Source organism: Limulus polyphemus, unplaced genomic scaffold (assembly GCF_000517525.1).
Source record: "Limulus polyphemus unplaced genomic scaffold, Limulus_polyphemus-2.1.2 Scaffold575, whole genome shotgun sequence".
Lineage (NCBI taxonomy): Eukaryota > Metazoa > Arthropoda > Merostomata > Xiphosura > Limulidae > Limulus > Limulus polyphemus.
In genome coordinates this window covers 10,316-32,243 of record NW_013666185.1, presented here as the reverse complement: position 1 = coordinate 32,243, position 21,928 = coordinate 10,316, and the positions used below count along the sequence as shown (strand labels likewise).

At 29.9% G+C, this 21,928-nt stretch overlaps 1 protein-coding gene across 3 annotated transcripts in view; it reads left to right on the top strand.

The window, feature by feature from the left end:
• The window catches only part of LOC106459208 (heterogeneous nuclear ribonucleoprotein A1, A2/B1 homolog), a 33,399-nt gene extending 12,052 nt beyond the window's left edge, over positions 1-21,347 (top strand). The window contains exons 5-10 of one of the 3 annotated variants that reach the window (XR_002610528.1): positions 3,770-3,847; positions 4,396-4,458; positions 4,894-5,007; positions 11,051-11,113; positions 20,261-20,390; positions 21,028-21,347. Coding sequence is in view for 2 of the 3 variants with exons in the window: in XM_022385640.1 (XP_022241348.1) it covers positions 3,770-3,847; positions 4,396-4,458; positions 4,894-5,007; positions 11,051-11,085 (290 nt within the window). In the remaining variant the exon portion in view is untranslated. Of the gene's footprint in view, positions 1-3,769; positions 3,848-4,395; positions 4,459-4,893; positions 5,008-11,050; positions 11,114-11,470; positions 12,007-20,260; positions 20,391-21,027 lie in introns of those variants that run through there. The other 2 variants (XM_022385640.1, XM_013918812.2) reach the window with 2 other exon arrangements.
• The last annotated feature ends 581 nt before the right edge of the window (positions 21,348-21,928 follow it).

Below are 21,928 nucleotides of genomic sequence, written 5' to 3'. Positions count from 1 at the left end.
ATCTTCAAAATAAGGGTGCGTCTTGTATTCCAAAAAAATCATGGTAATCATTGGTAGTGATACAAATCTACGTTGAAGAGAATGGCAGGCTTTAAAGATTTTTGTAGAACTAATTAATACATTTTTCATTTTAAAGCATTTAGATTTTGCTGTAAAAAATAAGGCTGTTTTCCTGATATTCCTGTAAAATATCAGGTGCATATTGGTCCAAAACAGATCTACCATAGTGGTAGTTCAGAGGAATGTGGAAACTACCTTACTTATTGTGTGCTGTTGCAGTTTATTGTGAAGTGCACTATTTCAAATATGGGATTACTTTTATCACTTTTAAGTTGTGTATAGTAGGGCTTGATTTTTTTTTTCCATATTACATTTATCTGTAAGCTCTACAGTCAATCACACAGTATTGTTTAATTGGAGATGTTACAGCCATTGTAGTAAATTTGTTAAATAACTTTTAACCCTACCAAGATGGGTCTGACAGGTCTCCCTATTGTCACGGGTCAAAGGTCATGACATCATGTTTGTAGACTTACGTTCAAAATTTTATTGAACTATTTTATGAATGTATATCAATACGTTTGATATAAAATTGTAGGTTATAATTCAAATTTTACTATTATACATTAGTTAATTTCTTAATTTAAAAGTAAATATTACAAAAATTCCTAAATATTGATTTTTTTGCTCATGTGGTATGTTGAATGCAGCATTGGTTCAGATTAGATGTATATGATGTCCAAATACAAAAATATATAATATATTACAGATTATGAACTCAAATTACTAATATTGATAAGTTAAAATATAAAATAAAAACTTTCTATGTTTTCTATTTGCTGAGATATTGTTAGATTGATTGAACCAAACATTGGCCTTACCCATGTCTTTCCATTTTTGGAAATGCTTGCTTACATACACCTATTTCTTTCTATGACATTTGAATAACCAATTGAATGCTCAGAATGTCACCCACATGGTTCTATGATCCTTTGCAATGTATTTACATGGGAAATCCTTTTTTTTTTTCATGGCATATTCCAAGTGGTAAGGTAAGACATTATTGAGCTCAAAAAATCATATTTTTAGACCTAGATACGGCTTATCTACTAAGCCTAATAAATTAGTGAAATTTTGTGGTATTTATGTAGTAATTTATAATTTTGTGGCATTTAAAATGCATATATAAAAACCTAAAAAAAATTGTTCTACATTTTCCACGTGTGAATTTTGATAAGGCTTAGCAAATTATGGTAAGCTGCAAACAAGTACAAAGTTCGTAACTAGAAGAGATAATTGATTTCTATACTTCTTTATTTGAAAAAAAATAACTGAAATTTAAGAACTTGTTTGTAAATAGTAATAATGTATATGCATATATAATGTGTAATAACCAAAATGTGACTGTGTCATACAAAATACTGGTCCACTAGAACACAGCCAAGACAGGTCAGTCGTATATTATTGGATACAGTAACATGAGTGCACATGTGCCACACCATTCAGCTTCTGTAACATTAGTCGGACAGTGTTGAAAGGTCAATGAAATAAAAAATAATAAATTTTTATATATGTAAAATGTTATGAGGTTTACACCTTTGTGGTTTTGTTATAATTTGTAGTAATTCTAGAATGAAAAAAGCTTGATTTACATCTATTTACTCGTTTTTTAATGGTGGTTACAAGGTTGACCAAATGCACACAAAGATAGATACAATAGTGAAAATAACAGATAAAATATATAAAGTTTTTCTAAAAAAAACGTTTTATAATTATCTGGAGGACATTAGGAGGTTATGGAGATTTCATATGTGAAATTTGACAATTTTGTGATGCATAAAAGTATTTTTATATTTTAAAATCAAAGTTACTTTGCATGCTGGATAGTCAATATTTGAAAATATAAAATGCACGAGCAAATAATTAATAAAAAAATGTTAACTTAATCTTAAAAATCGTAATCTTTGTGCATGAATGCCTTGTAATGCTTACTGATAACCTGCAAAATTTCCTGAAGATGCGTATACGTTTTTAAAAGTTTCTGTATAACTGCTTTATGGTTACTTTCGGGAATACGGGCTGGGTGGAATCCACCCGCTCATATTAGAAGAGTTAAACAATTTAAGATTTCAATGAAATATTTAATTTTTATACATTACTGAAGCTTACATTAACAATTATATTACACTTATTGTAAAAAACAAAATTAGAACCTACTTATAAAAGTAGTAATAGGTATTTAAAAAAAAGCTGTGTAGATCTGTAGAAATAGGTCTTTCCAGATCTTGTGATTTTGGATATCAAGCCATCCATTGCCTTATGATACTGGTAGTGAACTGCATATCTGCAGGAATCCACATTGGTTTTCTTTTTGGATCAGCTTGGAATTTTTAAAAGGATTACCTGAAGCTGAACCCTGTATATTGGTGTATAGCACAACAGTGGAAAGCATTTTCAAGTTTCTTCACTGTCTATAATATATGTGCACTGCCATCCAATATCACAGACTTTAGGATAGAACAAAATAATGAGCTATGATATCATTCTTAAAAGGTTCAGTAAGAAAGTGGTTTGAGCTAACATGAATTATTACAATATATTAACCGAAAAATGGGTAAATTAAAGTGAAATGTTTGACAAATATAATTATATCTTGGTTTTGACACAAATTTAATTGACTTGTTTGCTTTAGAGTAGTGTTGAAAAGTTTTACTTTTCCCAGCTTACGTAGAAACTTTTGTAGGAAACCTTAAAATATTGGACAAAATATTTTGCACTTTTGTGTATTTATAGTCTATGATGTCTTAAATTTATTATTAAATAGTGAAACAATTTTTAACCTAAGATTTAATGTATTATACTTTTTACTGTATCTCATAGCTATAAAAAAAATACATTCTGGTTAATTACCAGGTTTTGACAGAGATGTAATATTTATCATATCAAGTATGATAGTAGTTCTCAAACTTGTTTTTTTTTTTAAGGACCACCTGAATTTTTATTTATCTCTGAGTCACACAATAAACTGTGCTATTACATCGTTTTCCATCCCCTGATGGGTCATTGGTAGGTTTTCCAGACACTTAAAATCTTGGGTTCAATTCCCCCATGGTATAAAAAGCACGTATAGCCCATTCTATAGCTTTGCACTAAAAGTCTAATAATAGCATCCTTTCCAAATTGTCACATTTCTGCAGACCATAGATCAATAACTCCTGTATTAAAGTTCACTGTTTTCATATGAAGAAGCCACTTTGTGACTAATAAAATTTGAAATGAGCTTGAATGCATAATGAAGAAACCTATTACAAGTTTAAAATAGTAACTATCATTAAACACTTTGTCAGTTTTTGCACTTGGTGATGGCAAAACCTTGTCATACTATACATTTGTTGTTGTGTTAAAGTAGTAGTAGTCTTCATTATCCATTCAAGTTGTCTTCAAACTTTATCATTTAAAGTTCTTTATAAAACAATGGATAATTATGTTGTGTTACATTAAAGATGTTTCTATGCATGTTTGTAATGAGTGAAAAATAGTAGATAATTCACTGATTTCTGATGTTTTGATTTGTTCAGATATACTGGTAAATGCACCAAATGTAGGTTCCGGCATATATTTTTATGAATAGATTATATCCTTTCTAGTTATAAATGGCATTATATAATATAGAGAAAGAGATGACTTCAGTTACTTGATGTCTTATTTGGGAAAATAAAGCTATCCAAACATTATTTCGCTTCTTTTATGCCATTGCATTAATTTTCAGTTGGAGGACGAGGAGACTATGGGGGGTCTTCTTATGCAAGTGGACAAACCATGAGAGATGATGCATATGGTGGACAAGGTAGACCCTCACTTTTATTTTTAACTCTAACTGCAGTATTTTTATGCAAGGTGAAGTAAGAAACGTCTATTTTTTTATGCAAACACAACTTGGGTGATTAACCTTTATTCTTTTGTCTAGACACAGCAAACCATTACCAATATCTTGTAGTATGAAGGTCAAAAGCTTTTAAAGCTAGATTTTCTCTAAACACATTAATTAAATGGTCTTGTTTATTAGTAACATGATTCATATTATTCATGCTTGTATAGTTAAATATATATATATATATTCATTAGCTGCTACCTAGAATCTGGCTTTTGCCAAAAATATAGAGATCATTTTATGAAACTGAAAAAAGTTAGTTTAGCATCCTTTGAATCTAGTTAGTTTTGATAATGGATTGTTTCCAAGAAGTATTTTTGTATAGATTAGGATTTTTCTTTTACTTAAAAGTGCAGTTTATGAGTCATTAACTATTTTTGTGCTTTCTGAATTGTCATAATTTTTTTATAAGCACAGTTTGTTACTTTTATTTATATGTAATACTATATTTTATACCTATCTAGCATTTGGAGGAGGATATGGTAGTCAGGGAATGGGGAGCTATGGTGGTGGTGGTTTTGGACAAGGTAAGATTTTAAACACTTCTTGTTTTTGGCAATATGTTTTGTGATTTTTCTAATTTTTGATAATTCTAGTGGCTAAGAATCAATAAAAAAGTGTTCTTTGGATTGGTATATAAGTGAGTGTTGTGAAATCTTTATCTTGCTCTGTTTGCACTGGTATGGGATCCACTTCATGATAACAAACCAGAATTTTCCAGTTATGATTGTTGTACTTTGTCTATCTTGTTTAAGTGTTTGATTGGTTTGGAAGACATCCCACACCATCATAAGGACACTTCAAAATGCCCAGATAATAGACTAGTGTTAAAACCCGTATGTTCATAACACCAAACAATGATGTTAAAACAACAACAACATAAAAGCAAAATTATCAAATTGTTTGTTGTAAACAGCTAAGTACTTTATATTTGCAAATTAGATAATGAAAATAAATTATAGATCCCACCAGTGTTTGGAGTGGTGGATTTGGAGCTGGATACAGTGGCAATTATGGAGGAGGGGCAATGAGGAGTGAAAGTAACTTTACACAACGAGGAACAGGACCTTATGGAGGTAAGATATTTATAAAGTTATAAATTAGCTTCTAGGGAATTGAAGATGAGTATTACATTGATTAGGCTAACAGTTATTAAGCAGAATTTTAAGTTACGAATTTAAGTTTTTGGTTCATCAGCAAATAGTTTAATAATAAAGTTTACACAACCAGATAGAATGATCCATTAAAGTCATTATTGCAGGGCTTCTTTCTTTCTTTTTTTTAATTTTTTTCTATCTTGTTCTTTGGAAGTAATAGACTACTTTGATAGTAGCTTTTTTTCCCATTTTGTATATTTTGATTGAAAATGAATGGTCAAAGGATAATAAGTTTGAATTTAAATAATAATTTGTTTGAATCTTGACTATAACACTAACATTTATTTTAACAATGCTTCTTTCTTAACATTTTTATACATAGTTTTTTGGGTTAAATTTTAATTTTATTTGGTTTTCAACCCAAAGCAGAATTTAAGATCTTGCAACCATGTACATTTGGTAACCTAGGCTGATATTTTGGATTTGCCATTGCTTGTAAATTAAAATATAATGTGCAAATTTATTACTTTTAAATGTTTAGTTTTGTCCCCAACTTAAGCAGTTGTCATATGATAATGACTGTTTTCGCAATAAACTGATAATTAAATCTATAGGTACAGGGTTTGTTTTCCACCAACCCCTCTATCTATTATCAGAATTTAGAATATAATTCTCACAAATTCTCAAAGTAGATAACTTTAGCTTATATTTCTTAATAGTATAAATCCATACTATATTGTTGGGCTTAGGATTCTTCTACAGTAGGTGTCTGTGTGTCTTGTTGGCAATAAATTCAACGATAAATGAACAGCATGCACTTCTTGTTTTCAAAATAATGTATATGTTTGGAACAGGTTAAACATATGTACAACAAATTCTTCACACTATAGAGATTATAGGAATATCATAAACACTATATATATGTAGTTCTCTCCTTCTTGTCAAAAGTCCACTTAGGCCTATTCAATTACTTTAGAATTTCATTTGACAAGCCGACCTATCTTCTAAGTTCTATATTACTATTGCACTAATATTATGTGTGTGATTCACTTGCAATTGTGGTATAGGTTACCGTAATCGTTGTCTTCTTTCTTTTAAATATCCTCTATTCCTTTTGTCAAAGTGCACTCAGGCTGATTCACCTACTTTAGAACCACGCTTTGACAGAATAATTCTTCTTATCTCCTTTTCTTCTGTTAGTTTTAATCTAACATATTAAATGTTAGGCCTATCACTTCTACAGTAGTTAACTTCATGCCGAACTTTCCATGGCTGTAAGTTTATTCTCTTCTACTACTGTCTGTCTGCTATTTCAGCTCGTCTCGCACTGTTCATATATTTATCACTTAATCATCTGCCCACCTTCTAGAAATCTGTCACTGTATTGCATGCAATGTTCGATAGTCTCAACATCAATGACTTATAAACACAACTTCCCACAATCGTCTGCTTTTAACTGTTGTTATAACAAAAACAACACAATAAAATATTCACTTACAAAATAAATTTTTCAATAATATCTAAACTTAACAGTCTTATATCATGACATCTATACATGGCAAAATCTACTATAATTCCAAATTTAATAAGTGTATCTTCATAAAATTTGGCAAGTTTTTCATATAAACAAAACTTAAGGCCTTTAACATTTCATGAATGCTTTCATTTAATTTTATTTTTCTTTGAACCTTGTCTAATAACTAAACTAATGGTAACAAGGCAAATCACCCAGTGAGTGCTTAGCTTAAGTTTCAGTAAACAGTGTGAAACTGTGTAACTTGTAGCTCATGTACATATATATCACTGAGATATTTTTAACATTATTTTTCATTTGTTTTGTTTTCTTCTAATTTTTATATTTAAATTACTTTTATAACAATGAATTTGAAAATATACAAAAAAATTAGTGTTTTTCTGGTCTCTTGTTTGTTTGTTTGTTTTTTTTATCTTCCTCCCTCAAGGAAATTTATTTCTACTTTTTTGTAATGATAGCAGTAGTAGTACATAAAACATTTTCTTTTTAAATAGGGAGTTAATAACTTAAAAAATATATACAGTTCCATAACTCAATAATTTAGCTGGCTTTCTAATTAAGCTATAAGTGGACTAAAGTCATTCCCTCACCTAGTGAAGGTGATCTCAGCTATAGCAATGATGAATCTGTGCACTGAATAATTCAAAAATTTTTTGTTACAATGAGCTAGCCTAATATGGAAATCAGTAAATTAGTCTTGTCTTTTTATTAGTTATAAATAATCCTATAGCAAATGTTGGAAAATTATTGACACTTTTTTTTAAAAACAGTATGTTAGTAGGGCATGGAACATTGGTTTAACTTTCTGGTATATATTTCAGTAATGTGAAAAGATTGGATGATATATATTTGTATTATCTCTTAGCAATATCTGTTCCCAAGTGTATCATTTGCATCAAACTCAAAAGGCCATATAGGTTTAGTAAGATAATCTAAAGTAAAGAAGTGCCACAATACACAGAACTGATGATTGAGAACTTATTTAAATATTTACTTTTGAAATTAATGAATTATAACTTATCAAGAATTATGATAGTAGTTTATAATAGGAATAACAAGGAAAGGCACAAAACCCTAATTGAATATTCGAGCTAAAAGCACCTTAAACAGTAAAGATTTAGTTTAAATGACATTTAAAAACCTTTACTATTTACTGTTAAAAATGTACAAAAAAAAGCACCTTTGTTAGACTTGCAAAGAAAACATTGCTCAAAATTGCCTGTTTTTAATTCTTATCATTATTCTACAATGAAAACAGCTTGGTATATTGTTCCCAAACCTTTTGTAGAATACTAAATAAGGTACTGCGAAGGTCATAGGGATATTGAAAAGTTAATATTTCTTCAGTATTTTGCATAAGCTAAAAAAACCATCATAGTTCTTGTGTAACCAATGTTATCATTACCCCTTGAAGTTAGCTTTCTTACAAATATACGGTGTTCCTTTAAAAAAACTTAACTACAGGGTGAAACGGGATTTACCAACCAATAATAGATGCACGTTAGATTACTGTAACATGTAGATACTCAATGCTTTGTACACTATACAATCAGTATCTTTAAGGAGCCAACCCCTATATTATATAAGAAGACAAGGAATAGTAAAAAAAAATCGTTACAAATGTTAGATTTTATTACACACATTTGTAGAAAAATTACTCAAACAGACACGAAGGTTTATTTAAAGTAATGTTTTAGACGTATATGTTTTATTTAAAAAGGCTGCTTTTATACTGGTAAAATTTTATATGTGCTTAGGGGGGTTGTCTCAGTCTAGGGCCTCTAGGCATATATTTGCTCATTGCTATGCATTATATCTAGAAAATTTAATTTCTCAGAAACTGTAAGTGCTCACTATATTCTCAAACAAATCTCAATGACAATCTCCAGCTGCAGCTTAACATTTTACATTTTGAACTAATGCAATCGAATAGTCAATAAGTACAGTAACCAACTTCCAATCCTCTAGCACCTGCCCACTATTCAAGGACTTACAAGGTATGGTAGCAAGTGGCTCTCATATCCAATACTTAACCTCCTTTAAAACCTTTGGGAAGATAGCTGCCCTCATAGCATTATCATTTGTTAAATTTCCCAGTTCTTTCTTAATCTCAGAATTAATGTGATCATCTTGTTTCCATCTATCAACTGTTCATGATGAGGAATACTGCTTAAATCTTCATTAGTAAAGTCTGATTAAAAAGCAAATTTGATAACCCAGTCATCTCACAATCATCAGATATAAGCCTTCCTTTATCATCACTCAAAGGTCCTGCTTCCTTCTTAACATTTTGATTACTCTTAATATATTTAGAAAAATCCTTACTGTTAATTTTTAATTTTCAGCCTACTTGTATTCATACATCCTTTTTGATGTCCTAATTTCCTACTTGACCAACTTTCTTGATCTTCTATAATCTTTTAAATCTCCCATCATACCAGTCAATTTAAATTTATGATGCTTTGTTTAATTTTATCTCGTACTCTTTGTGAGCCAACCTGGTTTTTTTACTTGCAGCTACCCTTTTCTTTCTGTAAGGAACATGTTTACATTGAATATTTAAAAATTTTCCACATCCAATCAGCTGCCCAATTCACTGCCTATAATTTTGATTGCATCCCTTCAAACTTTACTTTTTGAAACTTGTAACCAAAATATCCTTAATCCTGATTTCCATATGCAGCAAAACATTGAACCTAATAGAGCAATGATTGCTTGCACCCAAATGTTCCTCATTTTCCACCCTCTCGATCATTTCTGTATTTGAAGTTAACAATAAATCTAAAATATCATTGTTTCTAGTAGGTTCCTTAACTAATTGGTGAAGAAAACCATCTTGAGCAGATTCCCAAACTTTTTTTTTCTTCGTAGTTTGACTCTAGCATTTCCCAACCTATATGCCTGAAATTAAAATCACCCATAATTATGACTTTATTAACAGCTGAAATATTATTGTACAGTACTCTATCCCTACTAAATAACCCATAACCCTGTAATTAAAATATTTCTGTCATCAAAATCATCGACTTTTAACCTTGTTTCAGTTATTCCCATTATAGCTAAATCCTTAATTCCTTCCAGTACTTTAAAATCATCTATTTTATTTCTTATACTTCTAGCATTACACTAGTTACAATTAAGCCTATCTTATAATTACTTCTATACTCATTTCCTATACTAAACTTTTCTCTGTTTCTTATTCTTTTTGCATTTAGTTTATCCTGTCCCTCACCACTGTCTAGTCCTAGTTTAAACTTCCCTTACAGCTGAGTTTATAGCCCTAGCAAACAAGCCAGCCCCTATCCTATTTAAATGTAAACCATCCATTCCAAAAAGCTCCCTTCTTCCATCAAGCTGTTTCCACAAGTCGAATCAGATAAACTGCTCATCCTTACATAATAACCAAAACCTAGCATTTGGCCCTAGTGACCTACTTATAACTTCATCCCCACATTTAATTCTGGGCAGTATCCTTGACACAATTAAATTATGGCCCATTTTCTTTATTAACCCTTTATACTTATTAATTAGCTCTTCTGACCTACCTTTTCCAACATCATTAGCCCCTATATGCACAAAAAAACTGAATTATTGCTAGCCCCCTTTATTATGTCTCTTGCTCTGTCAGTTTTTATTCTCCACCCATGCCCCTGAATAGCATAATTTAATTCTTTTCTCCCTATTTACTCCACAGACTATCCTATCCACATACATTGTCTAAGAATCACATATAACTACAACCTCCTCAACTTTATCATTCTCTGTCTCCCTTTTGTTTTCCTTTCCTCCAGTAGTTCATCTGCACAAACCAAGGGCTGAAATCTGTTGCTCAGTAGAACATGCTCATCACAATTAAATCAACTACTTTTATCCACAATAGTACTATTTCTAACTTCCCGAAAATCATTGTTAGCTGATGTATCCCTTACATGTACTAGCTAAAGTTCTTTTTGAAATCCTGCTACCATTTCCCACAGTTTACACTGCATTTTGTTTGTTACCTCTACTTTAATTTAGAAGAGCCTTCAACTTCTCAAACCTGTAAACTCTACAAACAAATTGCACATCTTCACTGCTAGCTTCCTTAAAAGTACATACAAATCCCAAGTTCTCAAATAAAACCCACTCATTGCAGCCATCACACCTAACGATATGTAATTATGTGAGTGTTGTCATAAAACTGTGCTAATTGAACAATTGTAGTCAAAGTTGCCATCTAGAAATGTACAAAAATAAAGCAAGAGATGACTTTTGACAAATTATAAGCAACAGTCATCAAAATGCACTCTAGCTGACTAAATTCATGAATACCATTTTCATCCAAAATTCAAAATACCTGCTTTACCCAAACCAACTTTTCAATGATGCCTATCAGTTTCAGTATCTTCTTTAGCAAGAAACCATTTTATTGGTACTGCTAACTAGCTACAACATTTGAAAGTTTTTTTTTTAATTAATCATTCATGTTTGAAACCTCTTTCTTTGCAGGTGGTTATGGATCTGGTGGTTTTAGAAGATTTTGAGTTCAGAAAACGGCACTGTACATAAAGGGTAAGGCTTTGTTTTGTGTGTTTGTGTATTCTCGTCTTTTTTTTTTTTTTAAGATTATTTGGAGTAGTTAGGTAATTATGGATCATATAGAATATTTTTATGTTAAGTACGATCTTCCATAGTTCAGTTATCTTATTGAATAAAGTATAAAATTAGCCAAAATATTGTTTCCTTTTGACAAAATGAGTTTAAATTGCACTGAAAATCAATGTTTCAAATATTTGGAAAGAAAATGGGTGTCTTGTAACACAGAATAGGTTTTTAAGTTGTTTGTTCTGGCATCAGAGAGAGAGAAAGAGGTTTGGTAAAGTATATTTTAAATCAGCTTGAGCTAATGTTTTTTACATTTTAATTTAGGGATGTATTAAGCAGCTACCAGAATGTAACCAGGGCAGGCAGGGTTCAGAGAAAGCTGTAGGTACCTTATGTTTGAGGCAGGAAGACTGCAGGTCAACTTGACAGGAAGGCATCAGCTAGGTCAACTAATCCTACAGTCAGCTTAATAGAAGAATTTCAGTTGTCAGATTGCCCCCCCTCATAGATTCTAGTCTGCTAGCTTACCTATCCCCCTAAATGTCTATTTTAATTTGTTTGCACAAATGTTATCAGTGGAGTGTAGGTTAGCCAGTGCTTTTTTATGTGTTGTCCATTTTTAACTTCTTATATTCTCGCCACATCATACCTATCTTTCCACAAGAGGTCATGAAAGTTTCTGGACTCTTCCTGTATTTGAGTGAATCATGAGTATTTTATATATTATATTGTTAATTCCAAATTTTGTCAGCGGCCAGATGCCAGCATTTGTAGTACATTCCGCTTTTGTGATAACCAGTTCACTCCGTGTTATAGTAATAAAGTAGTTTAGTCATACCAAAAGACTTGATATTCTCAGAGTTTTGTGGATTAGTGAATTTAAACCCAGTATTAAAGAAAGGACCCATAAAGTGTTTTAATAAACAAATAAATTCTTTATGCAAGAAGAAATATGTAGGCCAAAGTTTTGGAGAAATAGCTTTTTTTGAGACTATATTTTATTTTATATTATATGAATTTCATATACATGCTGATAGTGAAAGAAAAGATGTTAGGGCTCTACTATAAAACTATCAAAATATTTCTTTAGAAATGGGAAACCATAGTATCATGATCATCACACACACATACATGGTATTATCTTTACCTTGAAATATTGTTTAATATGGCAGAAACTTATCTTTCTGTTCATAGAAAGGTATTAATATCGTAACTTATTCATATCTCACATTTAAAAAATGCATTGAGACTAAGTTTTGTACATTAAAGTTGTCCTAAGCCAATTAAGTATGGCTTAATTTGTAATAAATTACAAAGTACAATTTATCAGGTAACTGGGAATTGTCCAGAAATTTATACAAGTTAGGATTACATTAAGATTAAAGAAATGTCATTCTTTTACCTTGTGAAGCAGTACAGACGAAAACTAATTTATATATTAATGTTGTCTACAATTAAATGTAAACAAATATTCAGGCTGTGAGGTTTTCAAAATGACATTATTTAATATGATGGATAAACTACAGACGAAAATTAATTTCTGTATTAATGTTCTCTACAATTAAATGTAAACAAGTATTCAAGCTATGAGGTTTTCAAAATGACAGTGTTTGATATGATAGATACACAACTGCATGTTAATAATCTATACGGTTGTGTGTAATAATCACGTAAAGTTTGGAAAAGCAACATTTACTCTCCAGATGATAATTAAAAAAAACATTTTCTGCCAATGTTTTGTCATTGAGGTTTCACCAGGGTTAATAGTACAGGACAGATTCAATAGTCAAGTATTAAACTTCTAACCACAACTGCAAGGTTTTTTTCTCGGATGTTTTTCATGGTTGTGATTGTAAATTCATTACACATTTATAGGACAGGTAAGAAATAGTAAGAATCTTTTTGAAAATGGGTGTTTGGGCTATTGACTACAAAAGTAATTTAGTATACTAAAAGACATTCATTCATAAGTGTGTTTGTTTTTACATAATGTTTATCTGAAGTCCTAAGTTTTTTACACAGAAACAACGTTGAGCACAAGAATGTTGTGCCCGACAAATTTTAATGAGAGTATCCTTACCAATTTGAAAGAAGTGTTGGTAATATTCATCGAAGTTTGTAAATATTTTTGTGACCAGAATGAACTAATTAACATTAATTTATAAATATCTATTGCTAACTCAATCTTTTTTGCGCAAGACTTTTTTTGAGAATTTTTCTACACTGCCAACAAAATAGCTTTTAGCCATTTTTTTATAGATTTAATTTCAAGTAATAACTTAAGAAGTACTAAAAGAAAGAGCAAACTATGTGTAGGAATTTATGAAAAAAGTTACTATTTCAGTTCTTGCATAGCAATTATTCTCAACATGTCAAGTAATCTTATGATGAGCTTTCACCATATAACTGAAATCATTTATTAGTTTAAAGTGTATAATGATAAATTGTGTTAATCAATGAAAGTGATGATATTATGATTATCTGAATATTAGAGAATTACTAGAACTTAAGAAGAAAAAAATTCTTTCTACAGAAAGGCAAAAAAGTTCTTCCAGCTTTCCACATAAAAATCTTACTTGCTAGATTTTAAGTAAAAAACAAACTACAAGTAATAACATGCATGCCATTTAGTTTTGAGTACACAGAAAAGTTATGATTAATATTGAAGTAATTACATGTACATGTAACTGTTGTCATGAGAAAATACACTCGTATAACAACAACAAAAAGTTACCGTCTTATAAATGCTGGAATACTTGTAGGTGTAATTAGGAAGTTTTAACCACAGTATTAATTGTTTTTCAAAAGTAGTTTGAGAATTGTAAATAATACCTTGCCAGTAAAACAATAAAAAAAGGAACTTACATTTTATCACAACGTAGTAATTGTTATTTAGATTAATATCAGGCATATCTTCACACAAATGCTCATTCAATTGGTCAGTGTTATGACTGCATCCTGATGTTCAACTCGTGTAATGAGAGAAATTAAGAAGTATGTGTAGGAAGATATTGAAGATCTGCCAGTGTTTTAAAGTGCTGAATTGCATTTGAGGTTAGTTTTAAATTATGGAGTCAGCTTGAAAGAAGAGGTCAGTATTATTCTTGATGCTTTTATTAGGCTTAACATTGAGTGGAAGTTAAGGCCATGCATGTGTTTTGGGTTAGAGTAACTGTTGAAGTACTTTCAGATTTTTCTCTTTCTCTATTTTGTGTTTGTTTATTCTTTTAACTCTAAGTTTGCGACTTAACCAGACTCAGATTAATGTTAATTCTGGAGCATTTATCATCTGGAAATTTACTAAAAACATGCTAGAACTTAGCAGAAGTCCTAATGTATAACTTGCGTGAATACAAAATGTCTGGCTTTTTTTTTTCATATATATTATATATATATTCTATATCTATATATATTAACCTATATCTAGACAAAAGTTAGTTTCTTTTATATGTGCTACTTCCTGTTATGGAAGCATTACAAGATGACCTTAAATTTCCAGTTAATTGCAACTATGAATTGCAATAAATGTCATCAGTGTGGATGAGATATTCATTGAAAGAAAATTATTAAGGTAAAAAAAAAGAGAATTTTCAGCAAAGAAAACTGCTGTCTCTTGGATTTTGATGGTGATTTGGTTATTCATGAAGGTAATCCATTTATAATAATCGTTTACATTTGTGCTGAAAAGTCTGCGTTCAAGTTTCCACAATAGTAGCAGTGAATTCTAATCATAATAGGTCAACTTTGACAACCAGTTTTGTAGTTGTATCACAATGGACACTATTGAACCCATTTCTAAATGATGCAATAATCAAGAGAAAAATTAGTACTACTCGACTTGATATGAAAATTTATTACATATTTAGGAATATGACCTGATTAAGTCATGAATTCAGTGTAAAACAGATAATTAGGTTTTGTTTCAAATCTTATTGGATCAGTGCCTGTACATTTATATCTTTAATTTTTGGGATATTTCAAAGCTCTGTTTTCTGTATCATTTGAGATGAGGTGTGAATTTGATAATTACTTAATACTGGAATCTGTATAATGGATGTGTATGTGTGAGATTGAATAATTATTCATAATTCTAAGAAATAATGAGCGATTCTCATAACATCGAGGTGGGTTATATGATTAGATGATGACATAAGAACTATCTTAATGGAATTTTATCTGAATGTGGCTTTTAGGTTATGCTATCCTTATTAAAATTAATTGTGCTGTTATGCCCATTGAAGTATAAAGTAAACCTTTTTAATTTTGTATTATGGAATGCTTAGGCACAGTTTTGTTAAATGCTTCAACAACTCTTCTTTTATATGCCATTTTATCTGAAATTTGCATGGAGAGTGCAATTTATCTACAAAAAAATGCAAATTTCTCAGTCAGTTACGTTGGAATTTGTTTGCTGTTCTTGTAAGTCATCCTTCCCAAATTTGTTATTGTATTTGTGTCATTAAACATTAATACTTTGGATGTTTGAGGTGTTGGTGGTATTAGTCGTATAATGAATCTGGTGTTGGGTTGAAAAAATTGTTTATTTTGGAAGTATTGTTAAAACAAATATGCATAGATACATACTATTAAAAAAATGAAAAGTTTGTTTTATATAGGTATTTCGTTCAGTTGTGTATCTTTGTATGATTCACTTAAAGTTTCTGACTCTTGATTTTATAATGAATAAGTTGTGTATGAATACATAGTATTATGTTTTGTAAAATATTTTTCTGTGGTAAAGATAAAAGGTTTTTTTTTCAGATACTAGTTTTTCTTTATAATATACTGTTTCAAAGGATAAAGTAATGAGAATCTAAATATTTTTTTATATACGTTATTTAAAATCATAAATAGTTTCATCATGCTCCTCTTAGCTTTTTTTTGTTACTGTTTTTATTATTTGATTTCCATCTCATGACATGTCTTCAGAGGTTTTAAGTTTTTCTGCACAAGACAAAAACTACATGAATATATAATATTTCATCTGTTTATAGTGTAATAAGCTGAAAAACTGACAGGAAATGTTTAGACTTAATTAAAACAGTGTAAGTTTAACAACAATTGTATATTTCAAAATAATAACTTGAACATAATACCTTAACTCCAAATTTTAAAATTATAACAAAGCTTCTTTATAAACAACATTTGCAGTTTGCTTTCCATCTAACAACAAATACAGATTTTGAGGTGATCCCACCCTTGAACACCCTACATCCAATTGGCCTTGAGAAAAGCATGGTTGTTTGGGAAATAATCCAGGAACTTTCACACTTTGACATTTAAGTCCATTATTACAAAATATACCTTTAAAGAACTAACTTCAGATGTATTGCCATATGACCAACAAGCTATGAAAAATCTCTACTTTGCTCTGTATCTTCAATACTACGATGGTAATAGAGTAGAGGTATGTCTAACTGCTAATATTCTTAGAGAACCTTTTGACTAGTTCCTTTCAAAGTACTCTGAATGAATATAGTTAAAACAAGTAATAAATATTTTCAATCCCTGATAGCTGCCATGCCCACCTTCAACAGATTTGTTTGAGCTTTGTCCGTTCCATGTAGACACTGCATACAGGTATATGTTAACAGTTAGAATGAGCACATTTTACAGTATAAAATAACGGTTATTTTGAAATTGGCACCAAGTCTTCATCACAGAGTACATGAAATTGCCTATAGTGTTCTTGGCTGCTTGATCAACTGTAGCACTTATGGTTGTTTCTTACCTAAATATGTTACAGTTAGAGATACAGTTTAAATTGTATTTAGGTCTTACTTTTATATATTAGTTAATTATGTTTTACATCTTTAAAAATTGATAATTAAATGATTTAAACATTTTTTTAACGTACATCATTTTTCATGTCCTTTCTCAAAGTTTATGATATTACATTCTGTATGGAATTTTGTCGAAGGGTTGTGCACATTTCTCAAAGAAACTGTGATATGCCTCAAGGGTACCGTTGATGTGTTGAGATTAATAAGTTCTGAAAGACAAGAAAGGAAAATAAAACATTAAAAATTAACTGTGTATGAAAAGGAAAAGAGGTGAAATTATGAATTTAACAAAAGAAAACTTGAAAAAAATTTTACAGAAAATTAAAAGTTATGTTTTGTTTTTGTATTTCCTTATTTTATTGCATTGTACATTGATGATAATAGCTAGTATAATAGATGATAATAGTAGAGAAAATGAAAAATAAAATTAATAATTTACCTTAAACTTTTTATATCTTTTTAGAAGGTTCTAGAGGTTATGCAAATGAAATATAAAACTATAAGAAAGGTATTTTCGTACTTAAAATGAAAATCACTTTGCACTGGATTAGCTAATAGTTTGAATGCAAGTAACTCCAATATAAAAATAACATATTTTTAGTAAAAACTTAATTATAAAACCATCATTATTTGTGTACAAGATACTTACAATATTTAACAAAATCTTGCAAGTTTTTGAGACAATACACTAAGAAATCTGAGTTACTGCATGTATTGTACAAGTGAAATTTATGACTCAATTTATGCAACTTGCATGAGCCTCTGCTGCAAAAGGTTAATATATCTTTTTCTTCCTCCATTTCTGATGAAGTTTGAGTCGTGACACGACTACGACCCTCTTCCATTGTGACAACCCTAAATTCTGGTCAGTTGTCACTGCTGCAATACTTTGCCTGAAATTAAATATTCTCCAAATAAAATATATAACTACAACATTTCTGCCTACTTTCACCTAAAATCACCATCATTTTTGCCATCTCCTGCTTGCATAATTCTTGCCACTCCTTATAGTCAGCTTCAAGGATGGCTACTCTATATACTGTATATGTAAAGTTTGCAATAATGCAAATAAGGCTATAATTTGACATCACTGTGATTGCTGATATGATGCTATCTTTTAAAACTATGGCTTAAAGATTTCTGTTGTGGGAGACAGCCTAGATGTTTATTTAACATAGCCAAAATCAATCATGCAGTGGTAAAAAAAAAAAAAAATACTTGTCAGCAGTGTCGTGTCCAAAAGAACTCAGTACATATACAAATGATACAAGACATCAATACAGTTGCAACAATAACTTATTAATTGTTATGGTGCATGTGTCATGCCTCCTACATAAACATTAAATTACATTCATGACCTGCACACAGCTATATATGGATGCATGTAGTAGATTACGAGGCTCCATATAAATCACACGCTACATTAAAACAATTTGGTGTCAAGGTTATGTAGCTGCAGTTATTTGCTAGGTAGTCAAATAAACTTAAAAACTACCCTACACAATGATGCATTTAGCAATATTGCCCAGGTTTTATTACAATACTCACAACCATTTTTGCTGTAGGTTGGCGGAACACTATTAAATAATAAAGAACAAATGTGTGGTCTGTATTATGAACCACTACTGTGGTTCATGATATGTAAACTATATATAATTTGCAATTATCTATAGAATGATGCTAAGCATATTTTTGTGGAAATTGCCATGATATTCAATGGTGCATTGATCATGTGTGTGTATCCAGCTATATATTGAACCTCTTTAGGGGAAATCTTGGCTAAACTTTGATATTTTTTCTTAGATCTTCATAAACATCAGTGTCACACACAGAAACAGATTTTTTTAGGCATTTGTTTTGAAATTACATTAATTTCTTGATCTTGGGCTCAGTTCATTATAAAATCCTTAAAAGAAGTGTATTACATGTTTTTTGCCAATTATAATCAAGTATCAATTCTAGAGTCCTTGTTAAAGCCAAACATGTTTACTTTACTGCCTTAAGTTGTAATTGTGCATACTAGGTTCAGGGCGTCTCAAAAAGATTAATTTTAGGTAAAAAAATATCAAGTTATTATACTTCTAAATTTTGTCATCTTTTGTAAATAAACAGATTTTAAAAAAATTTAACTTGTATAGAAATTAAAACTGTTTAGTTATAGGGCATAAGCTTATAACATCGGCAATAATTAAAACCCAGGATTTGTGGTAACCTTAAATTGTCAAGTAAATATTTATATTTGAAAAATGTTTAAACTCTTATGTTTTGTAAGGTGCCTTAAGAATAGTACTCACTCATGATTATAATGTACAGTTTGTTTGAGGTATATTACTAGCTGAGATGTTGCATACTTGAGAGGAAAGAATATCTATGTATTTGCCTAAAGGTTTATTATGAATTCTGTATAGTTTTTTAAGGATTTTTTAATTTTACAATATAGTAGAATTGAAGTAAAATTGGTTATACATTTTCATTTCATTGTCTTTATCTTTTTATAACAAATTCATAATGAGACTTGTTACTTTGTATTTTTATTTGTTGAAACCCATTATAATAATTAGGAGCATCACAGTTATTGTTTGAGGGGCCCTAACTAGTTCAAATTATTCCTAAGATCTATCTTTTATTTTCATATTTTATTTCTACTGCACTACGTTTTGATATTTGATTGTAGTTGAAGTTTGCTCACATGGCCATATCATATGCAGCAGTTTGTGGAAAGTTTATAACTTTCGATGGTTTATTACACAAAAGGAAATAACGAACGGAGCATGTGTGAGGATTTACTTCCTGTCTGATTTTGAACATACGGGCTGAGGCAATAATCTTAGTGTGTCAGCTAGCCTGAATTATTTCACTTGTTTGTATTCTGAAATAGAGAACTGATTTAAAAATCGAATCATCTTTTAATACACAAGTGAATAATCAGGATTTAATACACTGGAAAATGCGGGTTAATTAATCCTGTGATCTTTGAAAGCTCCAACATGTAACATTTACAATTCTTAAACTTCATGGATTAAAACCAAACTAATTAATTGGTTCAAGCATTTGGGCCATTTCACAGATAGTGTAATGGAAGAATTACAAAGCTGTGACATAAATTTTCAATTATTGAAAATAACAATGATAAATGCAGAAAAATGTTTCTTAGTTATATTTTCACTGTAATCTCTGCAAAAATGGATAAATTACTCTTCATTGTTTTTATATCAGAACTTGGTGTTACTTAGTGATTTCCTTGTTTGTCAGATTGCATATGCACATACATGTGAATATATAAAGCATGGCCATTTTTCATGTGATAAGTAAAATTCTGTAATTTTTGTAGGTACACTACTACCAAGCCTGAAGCAGATGCTACTTTGAGTTACTAGGCAAGTTGATAACTGTTATCATCTGAGTAATTGGTATCTAATCATGTACTGAGGTGTTAATACAAGACTTTCCCTGTTATTGAGGTAAGACACTAAGCTAGTTTTTTCTTTTTTATGAACTGAAATTAATGGAAAAAATGTAATATTTTGTTAAAAACATTATTTTTGTATGCTGCTTAATCTTATAACTTCACAGGTAACTTTTTACATTTTTTTAAAATAAATGAAATATTTTATTACATGTTTTGTGATAGGAGAATAGTAATCGGTTTGCAAGCACATGACAGTTGAGTGTTGAAGAAATACCAAATGAAATTAAATGTTTAATTTTGTTCAAGTTCAGATGTAACTCTGTAATGTGAAGTTTATATTCTTAAGTAAATTTACAAATTATTTTGCAGATAAAAATCAGTCAATGGATTGAGTTTTATTTGAATTTGTGAATCATACTAGTAAAAATATTGTATTCAGAAGTATTGTTTTATGTATTCTTTTGAAATCTCACTAAAATATTATTAGAGGACTCCTTTATTTTAATTGCTAAGCATAACACTATGATTGGAAGACTCCTTAATAATATTTTAAACTTGATGAAATGTACAGAACTTTCTCCTCAAATTGTGAGGAAAATGTTATAGTTTAGGTATTTATATGTTTATATTTCGAGCTACAGTTAATTACACTTGCAAAGCCTGTGAACAAATTTCTTTCTTTCTTTCAGATCTTGAGGCTACTCTGCCATCTCAGCTACTTCAGTAACTTGTTGTACTGAAAAATTTTATATTCCAAATATTTAAAATGATCTTAATGTAAAATTGACGTAAGATTCGTGGGACTTTTTTCCTCCTTGTAATCTGTTATATGAGTATATTCTATGATTTTCGATAAATAGATGTATAACTGCATACTTGCTTTTCAACCTTGGCAATCATAAAATCATTCATACGTAATTTATAATAAAAGTTTTATCAATGCTTTCAAAACAGAATATCTGGAATTAAATTTGTAAATCTTTGAAAGATTAAATCATTTTAATACACATAGGTGTCTTGTTCCTCATTGTTTGTACTTTTATCAGCTGAAATGCAACTCCATTTTTGATTATTTCCTTATAAACTGTCTTAACTTCCATGAATTTTTAAATAAATATATAAAACATTTGGTTGGCTAATATAAAGGAGACAGGTAAAAGGCAAACTTTACATTGAAAAACTTCTATACCTCGGTTGTTGGGTGAGAGTTCTTTGAAATTTCATATTCCAAGTGAAAAATAAGTTTTGAAATTACATGGAAGTACTACTACATTAAAAATGTCATTCTTTGTATAAAAAAAAAAAAAAAGTACTGTATGTACTGATACTATTGATGATGATACCGTGCTAAAATTTTGAATGAAAATTTTAGTATTACCACTCCACATGAGGTAAGAATATTCATACAGTTTACATGTAATATTTTAACAGAAAAAAAAAGACTTGGTTTGACTAAATCACTAAACTAGTTTTTGTTTTCTTTTTTTTATAAATATTTTGATTCAGTCTAATAGAAAGTGCTCTTTCCCACTATTACTGACAGTGTTGGGGAAAACCTTTCACTCAAATATGGTATGAACTCACCCATTA